Genomic DNA, 23272 nt, shown 5'->3' on the forward strand with positions numbered 1-23272 from the left:
GCCAGTTCTTATTGGTCCGCTCCTGAAACCTAAGCGTTTTGTGCGTCTCTCCAAACATACAGTTTCTGCACTGTATTTACTAAGGCCACCGTCTCCACTTAGGTACTACTTTGTTTTGGTGTCAACAGCCGTCTTTAGCGTAGCAGCACGTTTTGTGAATAGCTGTCCTTGTAATTATCTTTTTTCTCTACGTTATGTACAAAGATAATTTTTGGAGCACCGAGTCTCAAATTATGATTACTATCTCCCAGGTTCTTTTCATCCCCAGCGTTGGCGGTGGGTGGGGAAGGTTAGGAAATAGGTTTTAAGTTATTTTCGATGGTAGAAAAGCCAACCACCTTTGCTACGTTGCCTGCTCAGCCCCCAAGTTGATTCCAAAGCGATTACGCTGATGGCGTTGGGGGGCGCGGGCTGTAAGCGGTGCTAAGCTAGCAGCGTTAGGGTTGCTGCGCTGGTGGCGTAACTAGTAAGCAGGGCGGCTCCTGATGGGCGGGGGTGGGGTTGGCGAATAGGGAAGTGGCGCAAGTCCTGGGATCGCTCCGCTGAATCCGCCTGCGCGTCGCCACCGTCGTTGCAGCCGCCGCCGCCCCCTGTCCCGGCCCCCCCTCCCTGGGTTCCCTCAGCCCAGTCCGGTCCAGCCCGGTTCCCGGGAGGATGAAGTTCGTGTATAAAGAGGAGCATCCGTTCGAGAAGCGCCGCTCTGAGGGCGAGAAGATCCGAAAGAAATACCCGGACCGGGTCCCGGTGAGGACGGTAGCCAGGGCCAAGGGTGTAGGGCGCCTGGCACTGACGCCACAGCCTGGGCTTGCGTTTGGAGCGGGCGCCGTGGGCATCAGGCTGCGGCTTGTGGTGGGATTGGGAACGATCGTGAAACTGCTGTCTTTGGGACTGGAGGTGAAAGGAGGGATAGTAGTGGTAGCTGTAGGTGAAAGGGTGTAGACGGGAGAGAGAAGACCTTGGAATTCGAGTGGGAGGCTGTAGGGAGTTTGACAGTCTTAATGTCACATGGTTCCCCCCAGCTGGCTAGGTTTTTGAGATTGAAGCTGTAGTCGGCCCATACAAGTCATTGCCGTCTGATTAAGATAGTTGTTTATCACAATTCCCCCTATTCAGGGTCCTGGAGGTTGAGACGAGTTGAGTCAGTGGGCTCCGGGGTCTCTACTCAGGGCTACACCGCGTGTTCAGAGACAAAGAGAAATGAGTCTGGGGTAGGTTTGGGTGCCAGGAATATTGTTGCTTACATTCCTGACAGGTGGAGCTGTGGGGCTGTAATATCTAATGTCTTCTAATTTTTATTTTCCCTTTATCAGGTGATAGTAGAAAAGGCTCCCAAAGCTCGGATAGGAGACTTGGACAAAAAGAAATATCTGGTGCCTTCTGATCTCACAGGTGGGAACTTGACCCAATACCCAGGTTTGCTAACTGTGGGAGGAGGGTCCACATAGCAGTTGTTTTTTTGAAGGCATTTATGGTATTTGTGACTTTATCACACCTTGTATTTTTGGCAGTTGGTCAATTCTATTTCTTGATCCGGAAACGAATTCATCTCCGAGCTGAGGATGCCTTGTTTTTCTTTGTCAACAATGTCATTCCACCCACCAGTGCCACGATGGGTCAACTATACCAGGTATGGTGACTGGGAAGTAGTGGAGGCTTTGGAGAGGGAGATGGAAGAGCTTGAGGGGAAGGAAGTTTTAGGTCAACAGTTCTTGAACCAGCTGGCTTGCTTAGTTCTCAATTTTATCTTTGGCCTTAAAATTTCTTGGTAGTTCTGGGCTGGGGATTTGGGCAAGGTAGTCGGAATAGAAGGGAGAGAACAGTGAGCTGGAACAACTACTCTGATATGGGTTCCCTGCAGTCCTAGTCCCCTCCTCATTCCAAGGCAGGAAAGAACAATTTGAGGTTATTTTATTTTATTTTATTTTTTGCTCAGGGCTGCTGCTAGGGATAATCCTGTTCGGCTGCTAGGTCCTGGAACAAGTGAGGGAGAGAATCAAGGCACTGATCTAGGGGGTCTTCAAAAATGGTTTTTGAAAAATGTGTTTGGGTGGTGGGTGGATCAAGTAACTTAACAGCCAGATGCCTGAGTACCATTATATTCTGCTTTCACCCCAGGAACACCACGAAGAAGACTTCTTTCTATACATTGCCTACAGTGATGAAAGTGTCTATGGCCTGTGAAGCTGCTGCGCCTGTGGTGGGGGGTCGCATTCTACAGAGAGAGAGGTGGCCCTCCCTTCCTTGATCTCCCTTCAGGACCTGCACTTCCTAATGTTTGAGGCTCTTCACCATAACCTCTTAGCAAGAGGGTTAATGGGGGAGATGGCCTCTAGTACCTCTCCTTTCTCCTTTCCCGTTTCTTTACCACCTTTTCCACTCTGCTTTAGACTTGATTGTCCATCTCTGTCACATCCAGTGATTGTTTTGGTTTCTATTTCCTTTCTAACTGCCAAGGGGCTCAGAACCCCAACAATCTTTTCCTTTTACTACCTTTCTTTGGGGTAGATGGAAGGGTCTGAAATTGTCGGGGGAAAGGTAGGAGGCACATCAATAAAGAGGAAACCACCAAGCTGAATTGGATTTTGCTTTGTGTTGCTACTCTTCCCCTTCTGTTTTTTGGTGGTCTGTGGGAAAAGATGAGGTTGGAGGGGTAGTAATATATTTTGGTTTATTCTGTTGATGTTAGGCTTTCCCTTGTCATAAACAGTATGCCTTTGTTGTGATGGATGGGATACTCTGAGTATTGTTTCTTGAAACTAAAGTTGTACATACGTGTGTTTTGGGTCCTGGTATAAAGAGTGCCTTTACTGTGGGTTCCTGTGGAGGAGGTTTGAAACTACCTACTTTAGATAAATACATCCAAGTGTGTTACAACCTTTTGGATTAAGGAAGATATTTTCGTGTGTGGAGGTGGTAAAAGGATTAGTCCTCAATTGCATGTCACTTGGCCAGACTTTGTGCGGGCATGTGTCATCTAATAGAGCGGAATCCAAGGGAGGGAGAAGACTAGGAGGAGGGAAGCCATTATCACCACAAGGACTTCATCTCCCAGCAACCACTTCTCTGTCTGACCGGAAGTGGGGCGGTCCCCCAGGGGAGAAAGAAGCTGCAAAATGAGGCAGTATGGTGGCCGAAAGTTCTAATCCGTTCTTTCCCCTTTCTAAGTCCCGCCCAGCCTACATTTCCCAGGAGCCTGTGCGCGCTCTTCCGCTCTACCCTCGGCTCTCAGTCTCCCCGCCACTCCCAGGGGGATGGGAGGGGTTTAATGCGCCTGCGCTAATCTGTGGCTTGCTGGGAACTGAAGTTCCCTAGGCTTATGCAGTCCCCTTCCCGCTGCCGCCAGACGGACTACAAGCCCCTTGATGCATTGCCTGTCGGCGCCCGCGAAGGGAGGAGAGGAGGGAGGGAGGGAGGGAGGGAGGGAGGGAGTGGAAAGGAGGAGGGAGCAGGCGACCGGCGGCGCGGGGGGAGGGGGCTCGGTCCGGGAGTGCGGGAGGCAGTGGTAGAGGGAGGTGGCGGCAGTGGCTAGCGGACTCGAGTCACAACCGGGTCGAGGCAGACACCTCTGTGGAGTGAGGCAGTACGAACACCGAGGACCGGAGGAGGCACCGGGATCCCCTGCTCAGGGGAGGGGGGCGCCGGACCGGGAGGAGGGGAGGGGGCGATGCTGGAAGCCATGGCGGAGCCCAGTCCCGAAGGTGAGCGAGCTCTCGACCGGCATGGAGCGCTGAGCCGGAGGGGGGCGGTCAAGGAATCAATTGGCAAACTTGGAGGTCGAGCCCCGGAGCCCAGCGAGGGAGCGTGGGGAGGGTTTCGGGGGCCTGCCCCTGGAGGTAGGAGAGCGATGAGTTGAGAGACCTTGGAGAAAGAGGAGTGGGAGACGGAGCTGGGGGTAGTTGGAGATCAGATGCTGGGTGTGTTGGAGGCGGCAGAGGTGGGGAATAGGAGCTGGGAATCCGGAGCTTTGGGTGTTAGGGGCCGAAAGGGCCTCTAGCGGGTTGGGGCCCTGAAGCTGAGTAGCTGGGGGAATCTGGGGGCCGGAGAGTTGTTGAGAAGGGTGGCGGTGGAAGAGGACTGAGTGAGGAGCCCGGGGAGTTCGCTTAGGTGGGGGAGTTTGTTGCGGTGGTGCCGGAGCTCCCGGTAGTTGCTGCTGGAGATAGCCCGGTGGTTGTTGGAGGAGTGGGAAGATAGTTGTGGGGAGAAGAGGGAGTCTGGGTATTGTCTGCTGTAAGGGACCTGTATCGGGGGTTAGTTGGGGAGAGCCGGCCGGGAAGCGAGGAGAGCTGGGTAGTTTAGAGGCGGTGGGGAGGGGTGGGGGGATTAAGACCGGCGGGTTGAGAGGTGGAATGGGGGAATTGGTCGAAGAGGGTTAAAGCCTGGGTCGTGGAGGGTGAGGGGGCAGCGCGGCAGCAGTGGGGGATTGCTGTGGAAGGAGAGAGTAGCTGGGCGGGGGTCTAGAGTTTAGGGGTCCATAGGCTAGTGACTTGGTGGTGAGTACAGGGATGAGGGTGGGGGTGACTTGGTGGTGAGTACGGGGACGAAGGCGGGGGGCGGAGAGAGCTCCGAACTCGGTCCGGGGGCCCGGCGGGGAGCCCGGGAAGCTCGAGGCGGGGAGGGGCCAAAGCCCCGGATGGGGGCGGAGGGACAGCGAAATTGTGGGGAGCGCGCTATGTGGGGAGCAGGTGGGGCCACGTCCGGGTGAGGTCTCTGGTCTGTCCCGGACGCAAAGTGGCGTTGGATGTGTGAGCCTGTGTGTGTTTAAGGTGGGGGTGAGGGGCGCGCCGAGCCTCGTGCTCGAGTAGAAGGGGCCGGAGGGCGGGGAGCGGCTGAGCGTGGTCATCCTAGATCCTGGGGGCCGGCGGGCGGGCGGCGTGGTCTTGGAAGGACCAGGGGTGGTAGAGCGGAGCTCGGCAGGAACTCGGGTACTGGGCGCCTGTGAAGGATTGGGGTCGGCGGCTGCTCGGCTTGGTCCCAGGAGCGGTATGGCGGGGTGGGGCGCTGAGAGATCCGAGTAGACAAGTCTAGAGAAACCGTGAGGGGGGGCGGGGCGCCAGGCCTCCGGTTGGGGGAAGGGGAGCGCTATATCGAGGCACTAGAAGGCGCCGCGCCCAGGCTCCGCCCCTCAGGGGTGGAAGGAGGAGCAGAGGCGGGCCCAGCACAGCAGGGGCTTGCTGGCCAGGCTGAGGGACCTGGGAGAACTGGGGGTTTGCTTGGGATCTCCAAGGTTTAGAGGTGGGGTTTTACCCAGACTCTTTCCTAGTGCCTTGACTCAGCTTTTATTGCTTTCACAGATCCACCTCCGACCCTTAAGCCAGAGACTCAGGTGAGGTTTCCTTACTTTTGCAGCCTAGCATTATTGTCCGACTCTCTCCTCCCCCTCCTTTTTCCCTCCTACCTTTTCCAGGTCCTTATTCCTGGGACTCTGCTTTGGAAATGCCTCTCTTGAACTCCATGTGATACAAGTTTCCTTCCTTTCAGCCACCAGAGAAACGTCGGAGAACAATTGAGGATTTCAACAAATTCTGCAGTTTTGTGTTGGCCTATGCCGGTTACATCCCCCCTAGCAAAGAGGTAAGAACAGGAGGCCAACTGACTTGACGGTGGTGGCCTAGGACTATAGAGCGTTCATTGAGCAAATGGAACTGTACTTATTTATAGGAGAAACCTACCAAAAATTACATGTACGACTAGGGTAATTAGAAACTAGTCGGAAAACCAGTATTTGGGGTCGGGGTGGTATTAATAGAGCTAGGTGGCTTGAGCAGTGAATCGTTTTGGGGCGTTGTTAAAGGAAGGTGCTTTGGGTAAATTTTGGGAAGCTGAAAGTGGTAACCAGTAAGGCTGTACAGAAAGGGCTTTTGTTGGAGAGATACAGTGTTGCAAAGGCAGTGGGAATTAAGGAAATGGCTAGAATTTGAGGGCAGAAGTAACAGGTGCTTAAGAGGAGATGCTAATAGGAATTGGGGTAGGGGTACATTTTTGAGTTCAGTGAGATTTGGTGGTTTTGGCAGGGTGTTTTAGGGGAGCTTAGTCTCTAGTTTTTAAGCTGGGTAAGTAGAGAAACTGAGTGAAATGACACTAGGCCTCATTCTGACCCTGGTCTTGTCTCCCTTTTAAGGAAAGTGACTGGCCAGCCTCTGGCTCCAGCTCTCCGTTGCGAGGTGAGAGTGCAGCAGACAGTGATGGCTGGGACTCGGCCCCCTCAGATCTCCGAACTATCCAGACCTTTGTTAAGAAAGCAAAGTCATCCAAGAGACGGGCCGCTCAAGCAGGTCCCACACAGGCAGGACCTCCAAGGTCCACTTTCTCTCGTCTGCAGGCCCCTGATAGTGCCACCCTGCTTGAGAAGATGAAGCTCAAGGACTCTCTCTTTGATCTAGATGGGCCCAAAATGGCATCTCCACTGTCCCCCTCATCCCTCACACATGCCTCCCGGCCCCCAGCTGCTCTAACCCCAGTGCACCTTTCCCAGGGGGACCTCTCCCAGCCTTCTCGAAAGAAGGACCGAAAGAACCGAAAGTTGGGGCCAGGAGCAGGGGCTGGCTTTGGGGTGCTTCGGAGGCCTCGCCCAGCCCCTGGTGATGGGGAGAAGAGATCTCGAATCAAGAAGAGCAAGAAGCGGAAGTTGAAAAAGGCAGAGCGGGGGGATAGACTCCCACCTCCTGGGCCTCCCCGGGCACCTCCCAGTGATACAGACTCTGAAGAGGAGGAGGAGGAAGAGGAGGAGGATGATGAGGAGGAAGAGATGGTATCAGTGGTAGGGGGTGATACCCCAGCCCCTGTGCTGTCAACACCCCCTGAGGCTCCTAGGCCCCCTTCCACAGTGCACCCTGAAGGAGCCCCTCCCACTGACAGTGAAAGTAAGGAGGTGGGTAGCACTGAAACAAGCCAAGATGGAGATGCCAGCTCCAGTGAAGGCGAGATGCGGGTCATGGATGAGGACATCATGGTAGAATCAGGTGAGAAGTTTGGGGCTGCTCAGGGGCAGCTGGGATGATGGGTATGGAGCTATTGTGGGTGCAACAGCTCTGCCACAACACCAAACCAATTTTTTCCCCAGGTGATGACTCATGGGACCTGATCACGTGTTACTGCCGAAAGCCCTTTGCTGGGAGGCCCATGATTGAGTGTAGCCTCTGTGGAACATGGATCCACCTCTCCTGTGCTAAGATTAAGAAGACTAATGTCCCTGACTTCTTTTACTGCCAGAAGTGCAAGGAACTGCGGCCGGAGGCCCGGCGGTTAGGGGGGCCTCCAAAATCTGGAGAGCCCTGACATCACTGTGTCTCGGCTGGAACTTCCAAATGACAACATGACTTGGGACCTGAGCCTCAGGGTCCTCAGCCAATCCCCTGAAGCTTGGATATTGTCCCACTTCAAGGAAGGAATTCCCAAGGGAGACTGGTTTGGAAATGAGTTCCTGCTCTACTCTTCCTTCCGATCTTGTGCATTTGAACTGGGACCCATTACAGTTGGGGGTGGAGACTGTGTGGGTCCCTAGACAGTTAATTTCTGTCCCTTGGACCTGCCACCTCTCATATTCTGGGCAACCGTTGGAATTGCGATGGAATGGGACAGTTGTCTATAAAACGCTAGTGTAAATATAGCACTTCCCTCCCTCAATCTTTTCTTCTCTTGCTCCCCATTTATTCTACACTGGTTTTATTTTTACTTTTGGACTTCCCTTTTTGGGCATGGCTGCTTAGAAGTGGAGTACCAACCAGAGAGGCTGGAGGAGGGAGGAGGAAAAACAGGTGACCATTCTCACCTCTTGTTTTTAATAATATTGGCCAGCTGTTTGTGCGGACAGCCTGCGTGTTGTAAATAAAGCAGAGTGGGCTTTTTTGTGTTTATAGCCCTCACTGACTAGCCTGCTTGGGAGGGATGCTTTGGAAAAGCTGCAGAAGATGGCTGGAGGTGGTCTTGAAAACGCACCTCTCAAAAGTCCGAGCTGAAAATGACCAGGCTCTGTGTCTCGCCCACCAACTCTATGGCCCTCATTGGCGTTGCACCATTTCAACCCCAGTCTAGGACCTCAAAGCCCCACCCTCACTCCCTACGTGCCTGCACGCTGCAGCGGGTCCGAGTTGCTTGGAGCTCCCCGCCTGAGGGGGTGGGGGAGCATGTTTCGGGGGCGGGGCCCTCAAGGGTTGAGAGACCATTGCTGAAAGCAATCACGTGGTGGGGACACTGGGGAGGGGGTGGTGAGTCACGTGACGCGAGTGGGCCGGGCCTGGGTCACGTGATGTGGAGGGTGGGCGGGGCGCTGAAGGGTGTTCGTGGAGGTGGCGGCGGCCCAGTCCGCGGCTCGGTCGCGCCCCGCGGCCAGTCAGCCTGCGGACTCCCCACCTTTCCCCCTCTTATATTTCTCTTGCACTGGGGTAGTCCAGTCCGCGTTCGCCCGTCGGTTTGCGGGTGTGCGCAGGCGCGGTGGGGGCGATTAGCCCAGTTGGGTGGGCGGTGGAGCCGGAGAGCGCGCGGGCGAGACCATGGCGGGCGGCAGCGCTGGGGGCGGTAGTGTCGGGGAGACGAAGGTGATTTACCACCTGGATGAAGAAGAGACTCCCTACTTGGTGAAGATCCCTGTCCCTGCCGAGCGCATCACTCTCGGGGATTTCAAGAGCGTCCTGCAGCGGCCCGCGGGCGCTAAGTACTTTTTCAAGTCTATGGATCAGGATTTCGGGTGAGCGCGAGGCCTAGACTGGGACAAATGGGGGCTGTGCTGGAATTGATAGAGCAATATTGAAGGGCACAGGTTTAGTTTGGGCCATACTGGGATTTTTCTGAGCTATCTGGAGCAGATTGTAGTCTCTTTTTGTTTATACCAAATTGTACTATGTTGAGGTAGATTGGATATCCCAGGACAGACAAGGTTATGTATGCATGGACAGATTGAGGTGCACGGAGTTGTAGGAGGAAGACTGGGCTATACCAAACCATAAACCAGATTAGAGAATATCAGGCTATACTGGAATAGAGTGGGGCACACTGGTTTATTTTGGGATATTTTGGACTGTGCCCAGGTAGATTGATCTACCCTCTGCTAGTTAAGTTAATTCAGAGCAGTCCTGTAGCGCACAAGGATATTGTGTAGTATTGTGGAATTTACTGATATAGACTGAGCTATGCTGAGGCGGCTCGAGACATTCTGTCCTATACTAGGGCAGCCAGGATTGTTATGGGACGTTGTAATCTGTATTAATGCAGCAAGTGCTATATTGGGGTGTTCTAGGATGTCCTAGGGTAGATTGGGTTATTCTGGAGAAACTTGGGCCATTCTGATCTCTCCTGAGTCATATTAGTTGATCTTAGTTTGTATTGGGGCCTAGTTTTTATTGGTACACTCAGTACTGAGCAGACAGGGCTCTTAAGTGTCGATGCTAATATAGACAGCTGTATGGGGATATGCTAACCTATACTGGTGCAGACAGCTGCATGTGTGGGCATTCTAGGCTGTGCTAGAATAGATTGGGCTATCCTGGGTTAATTTGGGACATTCTGGGCTAAACTGGGACTTTAAATAATGCTGAGTAAGCCCTTTTATGTTTATAATTTTGGTACTGAACCCTCTGGGTCCTCCATCTCAGCTCTTGAAGGCAGGCTGAATTAAGCTGGGATAGCCTAGGTTCTAGGAGAGCTGAATTGACTGGGCTCTATCTAGAAAGATTGTTGGCCATTGGGAAAGTGGCACTGCCTTGGGAGTTACCTTGGATTTAAATCAAGGTTCTTCTATATGTCAGCAGTGTAATTGGGCAATTTTAAAAACTTTTTTGCCTTGATCTCATCTGTAAAATAGAGTAAAATGCTTAGTATAGGTGCAGTTCATAGCACACGGTCAAGTCTTGGTCAGTGATAGTTGGCAGTATTGAGTCTGACTATTCCATAAACTAGGTTATGGTAATACAGACTGGAATACTTTGGCAGGCTAGGCTATGCTAAGACAGAGTGGCATTATGTTATAAATACTACATTATGCTCAGACAGATTGGTAGTGACTGGGCTGTGTTTGTGACATTGAAAGTAAATGGAATTAAGTTGGCATATATCCAGGCTTATAGAACCATATTAGGCTAAAGGGTTAATCAGACAGGATGTCCTAATTTGGGGGTAAGGGTGTGTGAGAGTTTGATTGATTCTATTCAGGGTAGAGAGCCTCATAGTTCATATGTGTATTCGTTTAGTCAAGTATTCATTGATGTGTGTGAATTGTCAGGTACTTTGTTGTGTGCCCAGGACATGCTGTTGAACATTAATGATTTCATATGGTGGTTAAGAAGAAGGGTTAAGTCCAGTCCATCACAAGGAACCCATGGGAGAGGTGACCCCCAGCGTTGAGCATTGGAGTCTGTGAGGCGGAGCAGATTGCATAGTGCAGAGTTTTGTGCCAGGTGAGGCAAAGAAGAACAGGAAGCTGAGCCTCCCCTCCCCTTGGAAGCTCTCAGCCTAGTGAGGAAGTACCATTCTTTGGTCTAATGGGTATTTTTACCTAGGCAAAGACGGCACACTTGGATTGGTCTCTGGGAGTGAGCTAGAGAAAACTAAGGAAAATTAAGAGTAGAGTCTTAGATGAGGACCAAAGATGTTTTTGGGGAAGGTGTGTGAGGAACAGTGTGGAAGTTGGGGGGAGGCTGCCAGCAAGGTCCCAAGGTTACATAGATATTTGGGGCAGCAAGGATAATGTTCAGGAATGGCTTTTGAACTTTGAGAGGTTTGAATCAGAGGGAATCTTTGGAGCAGCAATGAGCCCCTGATGATGAGCTGGGGAGAGAAGGAGGAATAAGGAAAGAGAATTGAGTTTGGAGATATCTTAGGTGTAAGAGTGAAGTGTTTTAGTGTGAGAGAAGAGGACTTGGACAGGGTGGGAGAAAGAACATTCCTGAACTGGATGAAGGTTGGGAGAGCCCTTTTAGCTCTCTGAGCAACACCATAGCGGTCAGCAAGAGCAAGCACCTTATGAAAGGCAGCACAAAGGAAGCCGAAAAGAAAGTGGTTGATCTGTTTTCTGAGAAAGATTGGTGTGATGTGAAAGCACCAGTTGTGTTCAATATTAGAAATACTGGAAAAACTAGTTACGAGAACTCAGAGAACCAAAATCGCATCTAATGGTCTCAAGGATCGGGATTTTGAAGTTAGCCTAGCTGATGTACAGAATGATCAAGTTGTATTTAGAAAATTCAAGCTAATTACTGAGGAGATTCAGGGGAAAAAACTGCCCCACTGGTTTCCATGGCATGGATCTTACCTGTGAGAAAATGTGCTTCATGGTCAAAAAGTGGCAGACTGTGATTGTGGCTCATGTAGATGTCAAGACTACTGACGGTTATTTGCTTCATCTTTTCTATGTTGGTTTTACTAAAAAACGCAACAACCAGATTTGGAAGACCTCTTATGCTCAGCATCAACAGGTCCGCCTGATCTGGAAGGAAATGAAGGAAATCACGACTTGAGAGGTGCAGACAAATGACTTGAAAGAAATGGTCAATAAATTGATTCAAGATAGCATTGGAAGAGGCATACAAAGGCTTGCCAGTCTATTTATTTGCTCCATGATGTCTTTGTTAGGAAAGTCAAAATGCTGAAGAAGTCCAAGTTTGAATAGGGAATACTTCGTGGTGAAGGTAGCAGTTCGGGAAAGGCCACTGTGGGTGAGACAGGCGCCAGAGTTGATATATGAGCCCCCAGTCCAAGAATCTGTTTAAAATTCAGACTTTTCACTTAAAAATAATAGTAATAAAATTCAGGCTTTTAATGGTGACAAATTAAAATTCTATTTGTGACTTAAGAAAAGAAGAGATAAAAAGGAAGATTGGGAGAACCTTGGGGATAAGAGTCGGGGGAGCAAGTCCAGTCTCACTGACTTCCATCCTGTCTCTCGGCAGGGTGGTGAAAGAAGAAATTTCAGATGACAGTGCTCGCCTTCCCTGCTTCAATGGAAGGGTAGTCTCCTGGGTAAGGGGCCCTGGCTATGAGGGCCTAGTCTCTCCTGTATACATTCCCAAGCTCCTCTGAGCCTCTGTCTGGCCTTATAACTCAGCCTTTCATTAGTTGTTGGAGGCCTGGCTCTTTGCTTCTCTACCTGTTTGGAGAGTCAGTTGAGCCCCTCAGCCATCTCCTGGAGCCTCTAAGGCTTGCTTCTGTTCTTTTTGTGGTTTTCTTCAGGCTCTTAGACCCTGTCTCCTCCTTTTCTAGTCCTTTCCCTTTTTCCCATCTCATATGCCTCACCTCCTGGTAGAGTTTTTTTTTTTTTCCCCCTTTTTTTGAATCATTTGCGCTCTTCTAGCTTGTGTCATCTGATAACCCTCAACCTGAGATCGCTCCCCCAGCCCAGGAGCCTCGGACAGAACTGGCACCTCCAACTCCACCATTACCCCCTTTGCCACCGGAGAGGACTAGTGGCATTGGGGACTCCAGGCCTCCATCCTTCCAGTGAGTCCTTGGGATTCTTGAGTATAGGGTTGGGAGGTGAGGAGGGAATCCAAGTGTCTTGGGTGGGGAAGCCGAGGATTTAGAGCTCTGTCCCACTGACTCGGGTTGGCCCCACCTCTGCCCATCCAGCCCTAATGTGTCCAGCAGCCGGGAAAATCTGGAGCCTGAGACGGAAACAGAGTCAGTAGTGTCTCTGAGGCGGGAGCGGCCTCGCAGGAGAGATAGCAGTGAGCACGGCGGTGAGGGGGCTGGGCCCTGAGACTGGGTAGACTGGCCTTGGGAAAGGGTTGGGTTAGACCTCAAACTTGATGCGGGGAAGGAGCCTGAGGCCTGGTTCCTGAGGTTGCTATTTATACTCAGCCGGTGGCCACAGGCCCAGTGGCCCCTCAAGGCTGGAGCGCCACCTGGCTGGGTACGAGAGTTCCTCAACCCTCATGACCAGTGAGCTAGAGAGCACCAGCCTGGGGGACTCGGATGAGGACGACACCATGAGCAGGTATGGCTCCACAGATCTCTTCCCAGGGTATCAGTCCCTTCTCTTCCTTCCTTCAGCCAGTCCTCTCATTTTGGCCCATGACAACCTTTGCTTACAAGTGCTCCCTTCCCAACCTCCTGACAGGTTCAGCAGCTCCACAGAGCAGAGCAGTGCCTCTCGCCTCCTCAAACGCCACCGGCGGCGGAGGAAACAACGGCCACCTCGCCTGGAGAGGGTGAGGGGGTCTCATGGGACAACTGGATTTTGGGGAAGTTGGGGGCCTGGGCCTCGGTTTAGTGGGTATAAGGGCACAGACAATCCCAGGCTTGTCCCTGGGTCGTTGAAGGCAGTCTAGCTCCTTCCCCTTTTCCCACCACAGACCTCATCCTTCAGCAGCGTTACGGATTCCACCATGTCTCTCAATATCATCACAGTCACACTCAACATGGGTATGGAGGGAGCTGGGGACTGGGGGGTTAGGGGACCTGGTCTCCAGGGCTTGGGGTCATGTGGCCTGGGCTTCCCCTGGTCACATGGACTTCTTCCACAGAGAAGTACAACTTCCTGGGCATCTCCATTGTGGGCCAAAGCAATGAACGGGGAGACGGGGGCATCTACATCGGCTCCATTATGAAGGGTGGGGCCGTGGCAGCTGACGGGCGCATCGAGCCAGGGGACATGCTTTTGCAGGTGTGCTGGGGCAGGGCACTTGGGCAGGGGCTCTCAGCCTCTCCCACCCTGCCTCTGACCCACTTTCTCTCACTTCCAGGTGAACGACATGAACTTTGAGAACATGAGCAATGATGATGCTGTGCGGGTGCTGAGAGACATTGTACATAAGCCAGGGTGAGCCTCTGAGCTGTTCTCAGGTCCTCAGTCCTCTTGTCTTTGCCTTTTCACCTTTTTGTTTTATAATTTTAAAAAGTAGTGAAATAGCACTAATCTAAAAATACGTGAACCAGCTCTGGCTGGTGTAGTTGAATGGATTAAGCACTGGCCTGCAAACCAAATGGACGCTGGTTCTATTGCCAGTCAGGGCACATGCCTGGGTTGCAGGCTGATCCCTAGTTTGGGGCATCTGAGAGGCATCCAATCCATGTTTCTTTCCCTCTCTTTCTCCCTCGCTTCCCCTCTCTCTAAAAAATAAGTAAATGAATGAAATCTTTTAAAAAGTCCATGAAACAAACAAATGTATAATGTAATGAGTAATTCTAGAGTGAATGAGTACCCCTGTCACCATTACCTAGATCATGAAATAGAAGATTGCTGATACCCCAGAAATTCCCCCCAGTGCTCCAGGGGTCATCACTCTACTGATTCTTTTTGTCATCACTGTGACAAAATCTTTGCTTCACTTGGTGTTCTTAACACACATGCATGTATCCTTGAACAACATGGTTTAGTTCTACCTGTTTCGGGGCTTTCTCTGAATGGAATTGTACAGTGTGTACTCTTGTCTGACTCAGTATGTTTTTAAGAGTTACCCATGTTGGTGAGTCATCCACATTGTGGATGGAGCCTTCCACCCTCACCTTCTTGGGCCCAACCTTGTCTGCTCTTTTCTTCTCTCCCTCTTTCTGTCCCTCAGCCCATTTTCATTCTAGGCCTCCACCCTCCTGAGGCCTCTCCCACACCCTGCTTGACTGGCCTTCTCCTCTTCCCCACAGCCCCATCGTGCTGACTGTGGCCAAGTGCTGGGATCCCTCTCCCCAAGCCTATTTTACTCTGCCCCGAAGTGAGTGATGCTCAGAAGGGCCTGCAGCTGAGAGGATGGGAGGGCTGGGACCAGGTCCCAAGGCTACAGGGAATGGGTGGAGGAAGGTCACATCTGAGTCAAGAAGGGACAGGGATGGCTCTCTGGGACTAGGAAGTGATCATCTTGGTGGCTTTCTCTGTTCCAGATGAGCCTATACAGCCAATTGACCCTGCTGCCTGGGTCTCACACTCAGCTGCACTGACTGGCACCTTCCCAGCCTATCCAGGCTCCTCATCCATGAGCACCATTACATCTGGGTCCTCTTTGCCTGATGGTGAGTCCTCAGGCCTGCCTCATCCCCTCTTCACAGAAGGCCCCTCAGCAATGTTGTGACCCTGTTGCTCCTTGGGAGTGGGCTCTGCCTCTGATTCCCTACTTCTCCTGTCAGGCTGTGAGGGCCGGGGTCTCTCCATCCATACAGACATGGCATCTGTGACCAAGGCTATGGCATCTCCAGAGTCTGGACTAGAAGTTCGGGACCGCATGTGGCTCAAGATCACCATCCCTAATGCCTTTCTGGGTATGGCTGGGCCCTGCACAGGTGGCAGGGGAAGGGGAGCAGGATGAGGAGGAGGCCAAAGCTGGGAATGGCCCAGGCCAGGGCTGAGACAGATGTCAAGAAGGAGAACCTGAGGCCTCTTTCTGCTCTGGGTGGTCCCAGGTTCTGACGTGGTTGACTGGCTGTACCATCACGTAGAGGGCTTTCCTGAGCGACGTGAGGCCCGGAAGTATGCCAGTGGACTGCTCAAGGCGGGCCTTATCCGGCACACCGTAAACAAGATCACCTTCTCTGAGCAGTGCTATTATGTCTTTGGAGACCTCAGTGGCGGCTGTGAGAGTTGTGAGTGCCTGTCTCTAACCCAGACCTTGCCCAGAAACCAACCAGGGCCACTGTGGACCATTGAGCAGTACGTGCCCTGCACGAGGCCCTGCAGTGGCCGGATGACACAGTGGGGGCTGACGTCTACCACTGTTCTGCTGAATGAGCTGTGTATCGGGCGCAGAGCTGTGTCTGCCAGGCCAGGGGTACTTTTTTCTGAGTCTTTTGTAAAAGCATATGGGACTTATGGTGGCCCTGGCTGATTTTCTGTCCTGATAGCAGTGGCAGGTGGGGAATTTCCTGTTACAGGCCCTCATTTTAATCCCCATCATGGATGGTTCTGGGGGAAAGGTTCCCAGTTCCTCTTCATTCATTGTCTTGGTGTCCTGACCCCTTGAAACAGTGACTCTTCGTCTCTTCACTTCTTTTCCAGACCTAGTCAACCTGTCTCTGAATGATAATGACGGCTCCAGTGGGGCTTCAGACCAGGACACCTTGGCTCCTCTGCCTGGGGCCACCCCCTGGCCCCTACTCCCCACCTTTCCCTACCAGTATCCAGCCCCACACCCATACAGTCCCCAGCCCCCACCCTACCATGAGCTCTCGTCCTACACCTATGGGGGAGGCAGTGCCAGCAGCCAGCACAGTGAAGGTAAGTAACTGCCAGATTTCAGTATGGTTGTGGGTAGGGACCAAAGGGAAACCAGGGAGGAGAGGTAGGAGCAGGGGCTAGGGAGGCTAAGGGACCCTGGGCTAGAGCTCAGTTGCCCCCTTCCCTCTCCTCCAACAGGGAGCCGGAGCAGTGGGTCCACACGAAGTGATGGGGGGGCAGGGCGCACAGGGAGGCCTGAGGAGCGGGCCCCCGAGTCCAAGTCTGGCAGCGGCAGTGAGTCCGAGCCCTCCAGCCGGGGGGGCAGCCTTCGGAGGGGTGGGGAACCTGGTGGGACTAGTGATGGGGGCCCTCTCCCTTCCAGGAGCTCATCAGGGGGTGCTCCTAATCTCCGAGCCCACCCAGGGCTCCATCCTTATGGACCACCCCCTGGTATGGCCCTCCCCTATAACCCCATGATGGTGGTCATGATGCCCCCACCTCCCCCTCCTGTCCCTCCAGCAGTGCAGCCCCCGGGGGCCCCTCCAGTCCGAGACCTAGGCTCAGTTCCCCCGGAGCTGACAGCCAGCCGCCAAAGCTTCCACATGGCCATGGGCAACCCCAGTGAGTTCTTTGTGGATGTCATGTAGAGCCAGCAGTGGGCCATCTTGGATCTCCACCCTTGGCTTGTCCAGCCAGTGCCTGGTGCTCCTGTCCTGTGATTGGAGGTCTTGTCAATCATGTGCTCATCACTCCTCCCATGGTGCCTGGGCTCAGCCTGTGGGCTGCTTGCTGCCTGCTATGAGGTTACCACCGTGACTTACCAGCAGTGCCTGGCTCCTGCCCCTTTCCTCAGGGGTGTACAGGGGACCTTTGGTTATTTTTAGCTTTATTGTTTTTTGTAAGCCTTTTTGAAGGTTAAAATAGACTTTTCTACATTTTTTTAGACTTTTTTTAAGTAGGAATTTCCTCTTTTATATGAAGAATCCTTGTCTCCTTGGCCCCTCTTTTAACCCCAAAATGTGACCTCCTACTGCATTCACCCGGTTAGCTCTGTCCTGCTACCCTGGGAGGAGGAGGGGTTGGTCACCCTTGACAGCAGTCAAAGGAAGCTGGGATGTTTGGTATGTGGGGCCACATAGCTGCTTTTGTTACTCTATTTATTTTAGCTACTGTATAAAACACCAAATAAAGCAATAGGGGCAAACTCCCTATGCCTTTGGCTCCTTTCTTTGGGAGGGAGGCAGGCAGCGAGGGAAAGGACTCGGACACAGTAGCCAAGCATGACTTGCTGAGGACTTTTATTTGTAAGGCCTGGGTGCTCCCCCTGAGAGCAGGCACAGTCCTGAGGTGAGGTCCCTCCAAGGCAGAGCCGGGGCTCACAGGAAAGGGGCCTGGGCTTTGGCTTGAAAGAAGGCACATTTCTGGCCAGGCCCTGGCTGGGAGTGTTCAGAAGCCAAGGGGATTGCTGGTGACCATGCCACCCCGCTCCACCAAGGCCTGGGAGATGCTTTTGAAGTTACGGAAGAGCTCCTGCTGCTGGGGATCAGACTGCAGAGCAGCCATGTTTTCCCGGACCCGGGCTGCAGCCTGGGGAGAGGGAAGGAGGGGTTCAGGACTGTTCCTTGAACCCCCCCACCTGCTCTTGGCAACCCCAAATCTCACCTCAATACACCAGCTGTCACAGAGCATTTTCTCATGCTGGGCTGTGGGGTGGCCCTCACTCAGGGATCTTGAGGCTCTGGTGGGAAAGAAGAGGAGACAGTACATCAGGGCTGTGACCCAGGCCCAGGAACCCCTGCAGCTCAGGCCTCCCACATGCCTCACCTGGAAAGCACCACCACCATGGCATAGAGGTCAATGGCACTGTCTGCCAGACGCTGCAGCACAAACTGTTCATCTGTCAGGTAGATGGGGTTGGGGGGAGGTGTGTCAGGTGGGGGGAGAGGAAAAGGAGGGGGCTGGGAATGGGGTAGGGTTCACTCACTGACAATCTCCTTCTTATGTTTTATCAGCTTGATCTCCACCACAGTGGCAAACTGCTCCAGAGCTTGCACTGCCTGAAGAGGTGAGGAAGGCGCCCAGGGTTCAGAGGGGGCACAGCCCCATCAGCTCCTGATGCGGGCTGTCCCCTACCCCTCCAAGTCTTGACTACTTACCAGTTCACCACTGCGACTCAGCTCTGGATGGATGATGCCACTGAGACTCAGGCCACTGCTCAGCCCTGCCCGCCTTAGAGGAGAGGGGAAAGTGAGTGGTTAATTGCCATACACAGCCCTGCCCCAGCCCCTACGCTTATGGCTGGCCCCTATGGCTGGCCTCTACGCTTACCGCCTCAGCTGTTTGCCTGCCTCTCCTAGCAGGAGGCCAGCGTTCCCAAAAGGATTCTTTAGAGCTTTGCCAAGCCCAGTGAGTTCCTTTCCTTTGTCCTGTGGGGAGGAGGTTCCAAGAGTCAGGATTCCCTGTCCTCCCCACCACCTCCCTTCAGTTCTCCTCCTGCTTACCATACAGCCTTGCAGAGCCACAAACAGCCGGAGAATGTCATTTGTTCCTTCAAAGATCCGGAAGATGCGAAGATCTCGGAGCACACGCTCTACCCCGGGCTCCTAGCCCAGGGAAAGACAAATCATACGCCTCTGTTGAGCGAGATGTCTGCCTACTCCTCTCAGCCCAACTGTGGCTACCAAGGGCAGAGAACCATCCTGTACCTTCATGAAGCCCATGCCCCCCATAATTTGGATGCACTCATCTGTCACCTTCCAAGCTGCCTCCTAGGGACAAACAAACACATAAGATTGGTTTAGGAGCCAAGCTCCCAAATTGGGCTCTCCCTCCCTGTGGGCCTGGAACCTCACCGAGCCAAAGATTTTGCTGATGGCGGCCTCTATCTGGAAGTCCGTGGATCCCTGGTCCATGTTGCCACTCACCATGTAAGCCATGGACTGAGGTTGCATGGTTGGGACATGGGAATGAAAAGGGCTGCATCACATTCGGTCTGATCACCCAGATCTCCAAGACCAGGTCCACCCCAGCTCCCCTTCATCTTCTAACTCCCTATCAGGGACATTGAAATATTTGGTGCCCTGAGTCAGTTCATCGGGCTTTTAGGCATTTAACTTCTTGAAAGAGATGAAGTAAGTGTGCATGTGGGAGTAGAACAAACTTGAGGTACCTCTGGAAAGCACTCAACAGAACAGCACGGCCCCCCGCTTCTACAGCAGCTGAGCTGACTATGCCTCCCCGCATCCCCTAGGGCATTGGTGTAGAGCTGGAGACCCACTGCCCCAGGTGCTGCTGGGGGTTGTAGTCTGACCCAACTGGGGAAACTTGGGAGGACCCTCACCTCTGTCACATAATGCAGCATAGCCATCCGGGCCAGCTTCTCCTGGATCAGCCCAAAGTTGTGAATTTTGTCCCCAAACTGGGTACGATTAGCAGCATGGTCCACCTGAAAGAGGGCACCTGTGTCCCACTGTGGTTCTCTACGCCTCTCAGGAGAGGAGCTTGGCTTTGGCCATAGCCAAGAGTTCAGACTAGGGTTGATGGGAGGCCTAAGCTACCAGGTCTAGAGCTGCTGGTGGGGGAGGGGTCTGGTGGAGGGAATGCCTGCAAGGGAACAGGGATGCATGGGAAGGGGGACATTGTAACTTAGACTAACTAGGGACTTAAGCAGGGTACTCACCGCCTTGGCAATGATGCCCCTCATGGTGCCTGCAAGGGCTGCAGCCATTCCAAACCTTCCGTTGTTGAGAATGTGCATGGCAACCTTGAAGCCACCCCCCACCTCGCCCAGCACATTTTCTGATGGCACCTGTACTCCATCAAAGTACACCTCTGCTGTGTTTGAGGCCTTGATGCCCATTTTCTTCTCAGGGGGTCCACTGTGTCAGGGCAGAGAAGCAGAGGTGTGTTCAACAAGTTGCAGGGGAAACTGCCCCTTCATTCCTTAGGAACCAGGAAGGTACTACAACTACCAGCCTGCAGGCAAAGTTCCCTACATGCCCAGAGGGCTGAGGAGCCTGGCTCCCTCATCATGCCATGTGTTGGGCTCATTGGTTGCTGGAGCCAAAGTTTTGGATCTTTTCCATACATCTTAGTCCCAAAGGGAACGTGATGTCCAACCGCTTTGGCTTTTGCACACATCCCCAGGGTGACCTGTAACAGTCATCTGTCCTAGAGTTCAGTACTGCTTTCCTCCCTGGCTTAACCCTTCCTCCCCAAATCCACTCACTGGGTAACACCTCCAAAGCTCCTCTCCACCACAAATGCTGTGATCTTCTCTTTCACGACCCCTGTGGCTGCATCTGTAACTGGTGTTTTGGCAAAGACTGTGAAGATATCCGCCAAGCCCCCATTACTGTGAAAAAATAAGGGCAGTCAGAGCGTGGAGGACAGAGCAGTGGCCTGGAATTGGGCAGAGATGGAAAGGAAGGGACAAATGGGAGGTAGATTGCCTGATCCAAATCTTGCTTCCATTGAGGGTGTAATATTTTCCACAGGGACTGGGCACAGCTGAGGTTCGGATGGAGGCTGCATCTGACCCACTCGAGGGCTCAGTTAGACAGAAAGCTGCTATAGTCTCCCCTGTTGGGCAGAGAGCTCCTTTACACTGGGCCCTTCACTGGATCTTCATGGGCATTGAAGGCCCCTGAGCACCAACCCTCACCCCTGCCAATTACCCCTTAACATCTCAGGCAGTATTTAGTTTCTTCCCATTTCCCTACCAGCACCCTGTCATGCCTTCCCAGAATCTCCCTCAACCAACACACCCAACTATGTGGTGATCTAAGTAGTACCAGCCTAATATTCACCGAGCCCAGGACACCACTAACCATTGGGGCTATTAGGCCTGCCTTACCTGATGCCAGTTTGGGGAGGTATTTTTCTTTCTGGGCCTTTGTGCCAAAGAGCAGGATGCCTTTGAAACCGATGCTTTGATGGGCGCCCAAGGTGATGCCCACACCCAGGTCATGCTTGCCCACAATCTCCACCAAGCGGGCGTACTGGAGAGGAAGCAAGCATTTGCTGTAAGTGTCCATGCAGACTTGCCCTTAGTAAGAAAGGTGGGCAGGGCCTGACCTGGGCATTCCCAGGAGAGGGGAAGTGGGACCATGGCAGAGAAGGACACTGGCTGGCTGGTGTCCATCCCGTCTTGGTGGCTTCCTATCCTGTCAGTTGGTCCCCACCTTAGTCATTAGGATTTAACCTGGGTGAGCTGGTGTGTTTGGAGACGGTGCGTACACACCAAGAGAGTCAACATCCCATAGGCCCCCAGGACAGATGCTTGGCAGAGACCTTTGTTAGCCCCAGCTGTAAGGGAGGAGCTGAATCTGCCAAGTTGAGCAGACTGTAAACTGGGATACTGGGAAATGACTGAGGCTCCCTCACCTGAGTGTTGCAGAGGCCCACACCACCCAGTTCATTGGGCACTTGCAGACCAAACGCCCCCAGCTCCTTGAGGCCCTGCAGAGTGGTTTCCTCAACACGCTCCAGCGAGTCATTCTTGGCAGGATCATTCACCTCCTGGGGAAGGCACAGGATCCCACATCCAGGTTCCTTTAAAGGTCCTTAACGTCTCTACCACCCCACTAGGGACAGAGCTCTCTATTCCCCAGGCCCAGTCCTTCCTTACCTCGAAGAAACGGGACACAGGCCCCACCAGCTCTTTGAGAAACTGTGTCTGCTCCTCGTTGAGCACTGCGGGGCAGCAGAGACAGGCAGGTCAGGCCACGTGATGAGGTGAACCTGCCCCAGCCCAGCTCTGACTACCCCGTCCCTTACCTGACGGATACGGGAACACCTGGTCTGTGGTCAGCTGGCCCTTGAATATCCCCACAGCAAAGGACTTAGATTCCTGCAACAGGAGAAGGGGGTTTCAGGAAGCTGGCTGGGGTGGGTCCGCCCCTGGCTTAGCTCCTCCCGGCCTCAGGGCCACATACCGCCTTGGCGGGTTTTTCCCTGGTCGAAACCTCAGAGGAGACCGCATCTGACTTGTCCAGAACCGCCTGGGGAAAGGGATAGTTATCGTGGCTGGGGAAGGGGCTGCCGAAATGCCAAGGAGAGCACAGGGGAAGAACCAGGTGCCGGGAAAGGCAGGTCTGGCGACCTTTCCCCTAGTTTCCTCCCCAGGGCACCCTGGCTTGCCCTTTCCTCTACTTTCGGTGCCAGGTCGGTCGGCAGGTGACAGGGAACAAGAGGGAGACCCCTGTCGGTGGCGGAAGGGACCTGGAAGCCCAGGCAGACGTCCACTCCCGAGTCCCCCGCTCCCGAGGCCGTCGTCACATACCTGAGCGGCCCCACTGGCATAGGGTCGTCGTACTGGGTAGGGCCGGGACTGCCCCAGGAGAGCACAGGGTCGCGAGCTGCGGGGAGTTGGGGTTCAGTCCTGGCCCCGTCCCCAGGCCCGCTGCCCTCGTCCCTCCTGGCATATACACACACACTTTCAGCGCCCCCAACCTCAGCAACTGCCGCCCCACACCCGGGGCCATCCTCGCCGCCTGCATCTCTGAACCGCTCCGGCCGCCGGTCGCCGCTGCCTTGAGCGTTGACCTAGCGCTCGGGTCCGGTCTGCCAAAGTCTGGGTGCCCCCCAACCCTGACTCATCCTCCACAATGCACCGGGAGGTGGGCGGAGCTTCAGGACGCCGCTGCATGCTGGGAGTTGTAGTTCCGGAGCGCCTCCCAGTACTGCATCCTGGCAGACCCAGGGTGATCTGCAAACGTCCCTTGTCTCCCCCAAACTGCTTCGTTCCGCCTGTCCGAACTAGAGTGTAGCCCTCAGAAGGGGTTATGGGATAGGTAAGGGCTGAAGAGGGAGGAGCGTAGGTAACTGCAGCCAGAGGGATGGAGGGTGAACTGAAAGGAAGACTTCCCAGGTGGAGTTAGAAAGGAGAGGTGGGAAAAGAAAAGTATAGATAGGATAGATGCCAGAAGCATGGAAAGGGGACTACTTGGTATGTCCCGTGAAATTTACAAAAGGGAGGGCAGTGGTGGGGTGGGTGGGGGACTCAAGCTAGGGTGTGAGTGTCCCAAGCATATTCTCCTGAGACCTAGGAAGTGTCATTAAATTGGAAAACACCAAAATTTTCACAGTAGGAAGGACCTCTTCTTCTCTCCTGGGGTTCACTCCCTCCCCTTTAGGCCTCTGAGACGTTCCTCAATATCTACCTCACTCTGCCTGCCTTCTGTTTCTTCCTGAGACATGTGC

General features: G+C 53.4%; 4 protein-coding genes and 1 pseudogene across 6 annotated transcripts; 4 read left to right on the top strand and 1 right to left on the bottom strand.

Moving 5' to 3' along the window:
• Positions 1-523: 523 nt before the first annotated feature.
• GABARAP (GABA type A receptor-associated protein) lies at positions 524-2575 on the top strand. Its single transcript, XM_090292636.1, has 4 exons — positions 524-744; positions 1311-1389; positions 1509-1627; positions 2116-2575. Exons 1-4 carry the CDS (start codon positions 655-657, stop codon positions 2179-2181), a joined length of 354 nt encoding a protein of 117 aa, XP_090148762.1. The 5' UTR covers positions 524-654; the 3' UTR covers positions 2182-2575.
• Positions 2576-3462: 887 nt separating this feature from the next.
• Positions 3463-7855, top strand: PHF23 (PHD finger protein 23). Of its 2 annotated transcripts, none has more exons than XM_090292403.1 (5): positions 3463-3698; positions 5292-5323; positions 5479-5571; positions 6119-6959; positions 7061-7855. In XM_090292403.1, exons 1-5 carry the CDS (start codon positions 3665-3667, stop codon positions 7273-7275), a joined length of 1215 nt encoding a protein of 404 aa, XP_090148529.1. In that variant the 5' UTR covers positions 3463-3664; the 3' UTR covers positions 7276-7855. The 2 variants fall into 2 exon arrangements, with proteins under 2 accessions (XP_090148529.1, XP_090148530.1); XM_090292404.1 differs by lacking the exon at positions 3463-3698 and adding an exon at positions 4648-4682.
• A 415-nt stretch (positions 7856-8270) lies between these two features.
• Positions 8271-17811, top strand: DVL2 (dishevelled segment polarity protein 2). 2 transcript variants are annotated; one of them, XM_090257429.1, is made up of 15 exons: positions 8271-8683; positions 11880-11949; positions 12281-12426; positions 12556-12665; positions 12787-12922; positions 13046-13136; positions 13281-13350; positions 13452-13591; positions 13671-13747; positions 14569-14636; positions 14803-14931; positions 15046-15177; positions 15319-15498; positions 15911-16129; positions 16268-17811. In XM_090257429.1, the coding sequence occupies exons 1-15, from the start codon at positions 8490-8492 to the stop codon at positions 16714-16716; spliced, it is 2211 nt and encodes a 736-aa protein (XP_090113555.1). In that variant the 5' UTR covers positions 8271-8489; the 3' UTR covers positions 16717-17811. The 2 variants fall into 2 exon arrangements, with proteins under 2 accessions (XP_090113555.1, XP_090113557.1); XM_090257431.1 differs by having other exon boundaries at positions 12556-12653.
• LOC149997713 (small ribosomal subunit protein eS1 pseudogene) lies at positions 10567-11741 on the top strand (annotated as a pseudogene).
• On the bottom strand, positions 17351-22670 carry ACADVL (acyl-CoA dehydrogenase very long chain). The gene is made up of 20 exons (XM_090257432.1): positions 22523-22670; positions 22353-22428; positions 22006-22071; positions 21848-21920; positions 21699-21763; positions 21455-21589; positions 20925-21069; positions 20521-20650; positions 20298-20423; positions 19749-19947; positions 19410-19514; positions 18922-19008; positions 18775-18837; positions 18571-18672; positions 18398-18495; positions 18226-18298; positions 18054-18126; positions 17894-17966; positions 17732-17807; positions 17351-17656 (listed from the first exon to the last, which is right to left on the bottom strand). Exons 1-20 carry the CDS (start codon positions 22567-22569, stop codon positions 17516-17518), a joined length of 1953 nt encoding a protein of 650 aa, XP_090113558.1. The 5' UTR covers positions 22570-22670; the 3' UTR covers positions 17351-17515.
• Between the last annotated feature and the right edge of the window lie 602 nt (positions 22671-23272).

This window comes from Furipterus horrens, unplaced genomic scaffold (assembly GCF_987537825.1).
Source record: "Furipterus horrens unplaced genomic scaffold, mFurHor1.1.pri manual_scaffold_11, whole genome shotgun sequence".
In the NCBI taxonomy this organism is placed as follows: domain Eukaryota; kingdom Metazoa; phylum Chordata; class Mammalia; order Chiroptera; family Furipteridae; genus Furipterus; species Furipterus horrens.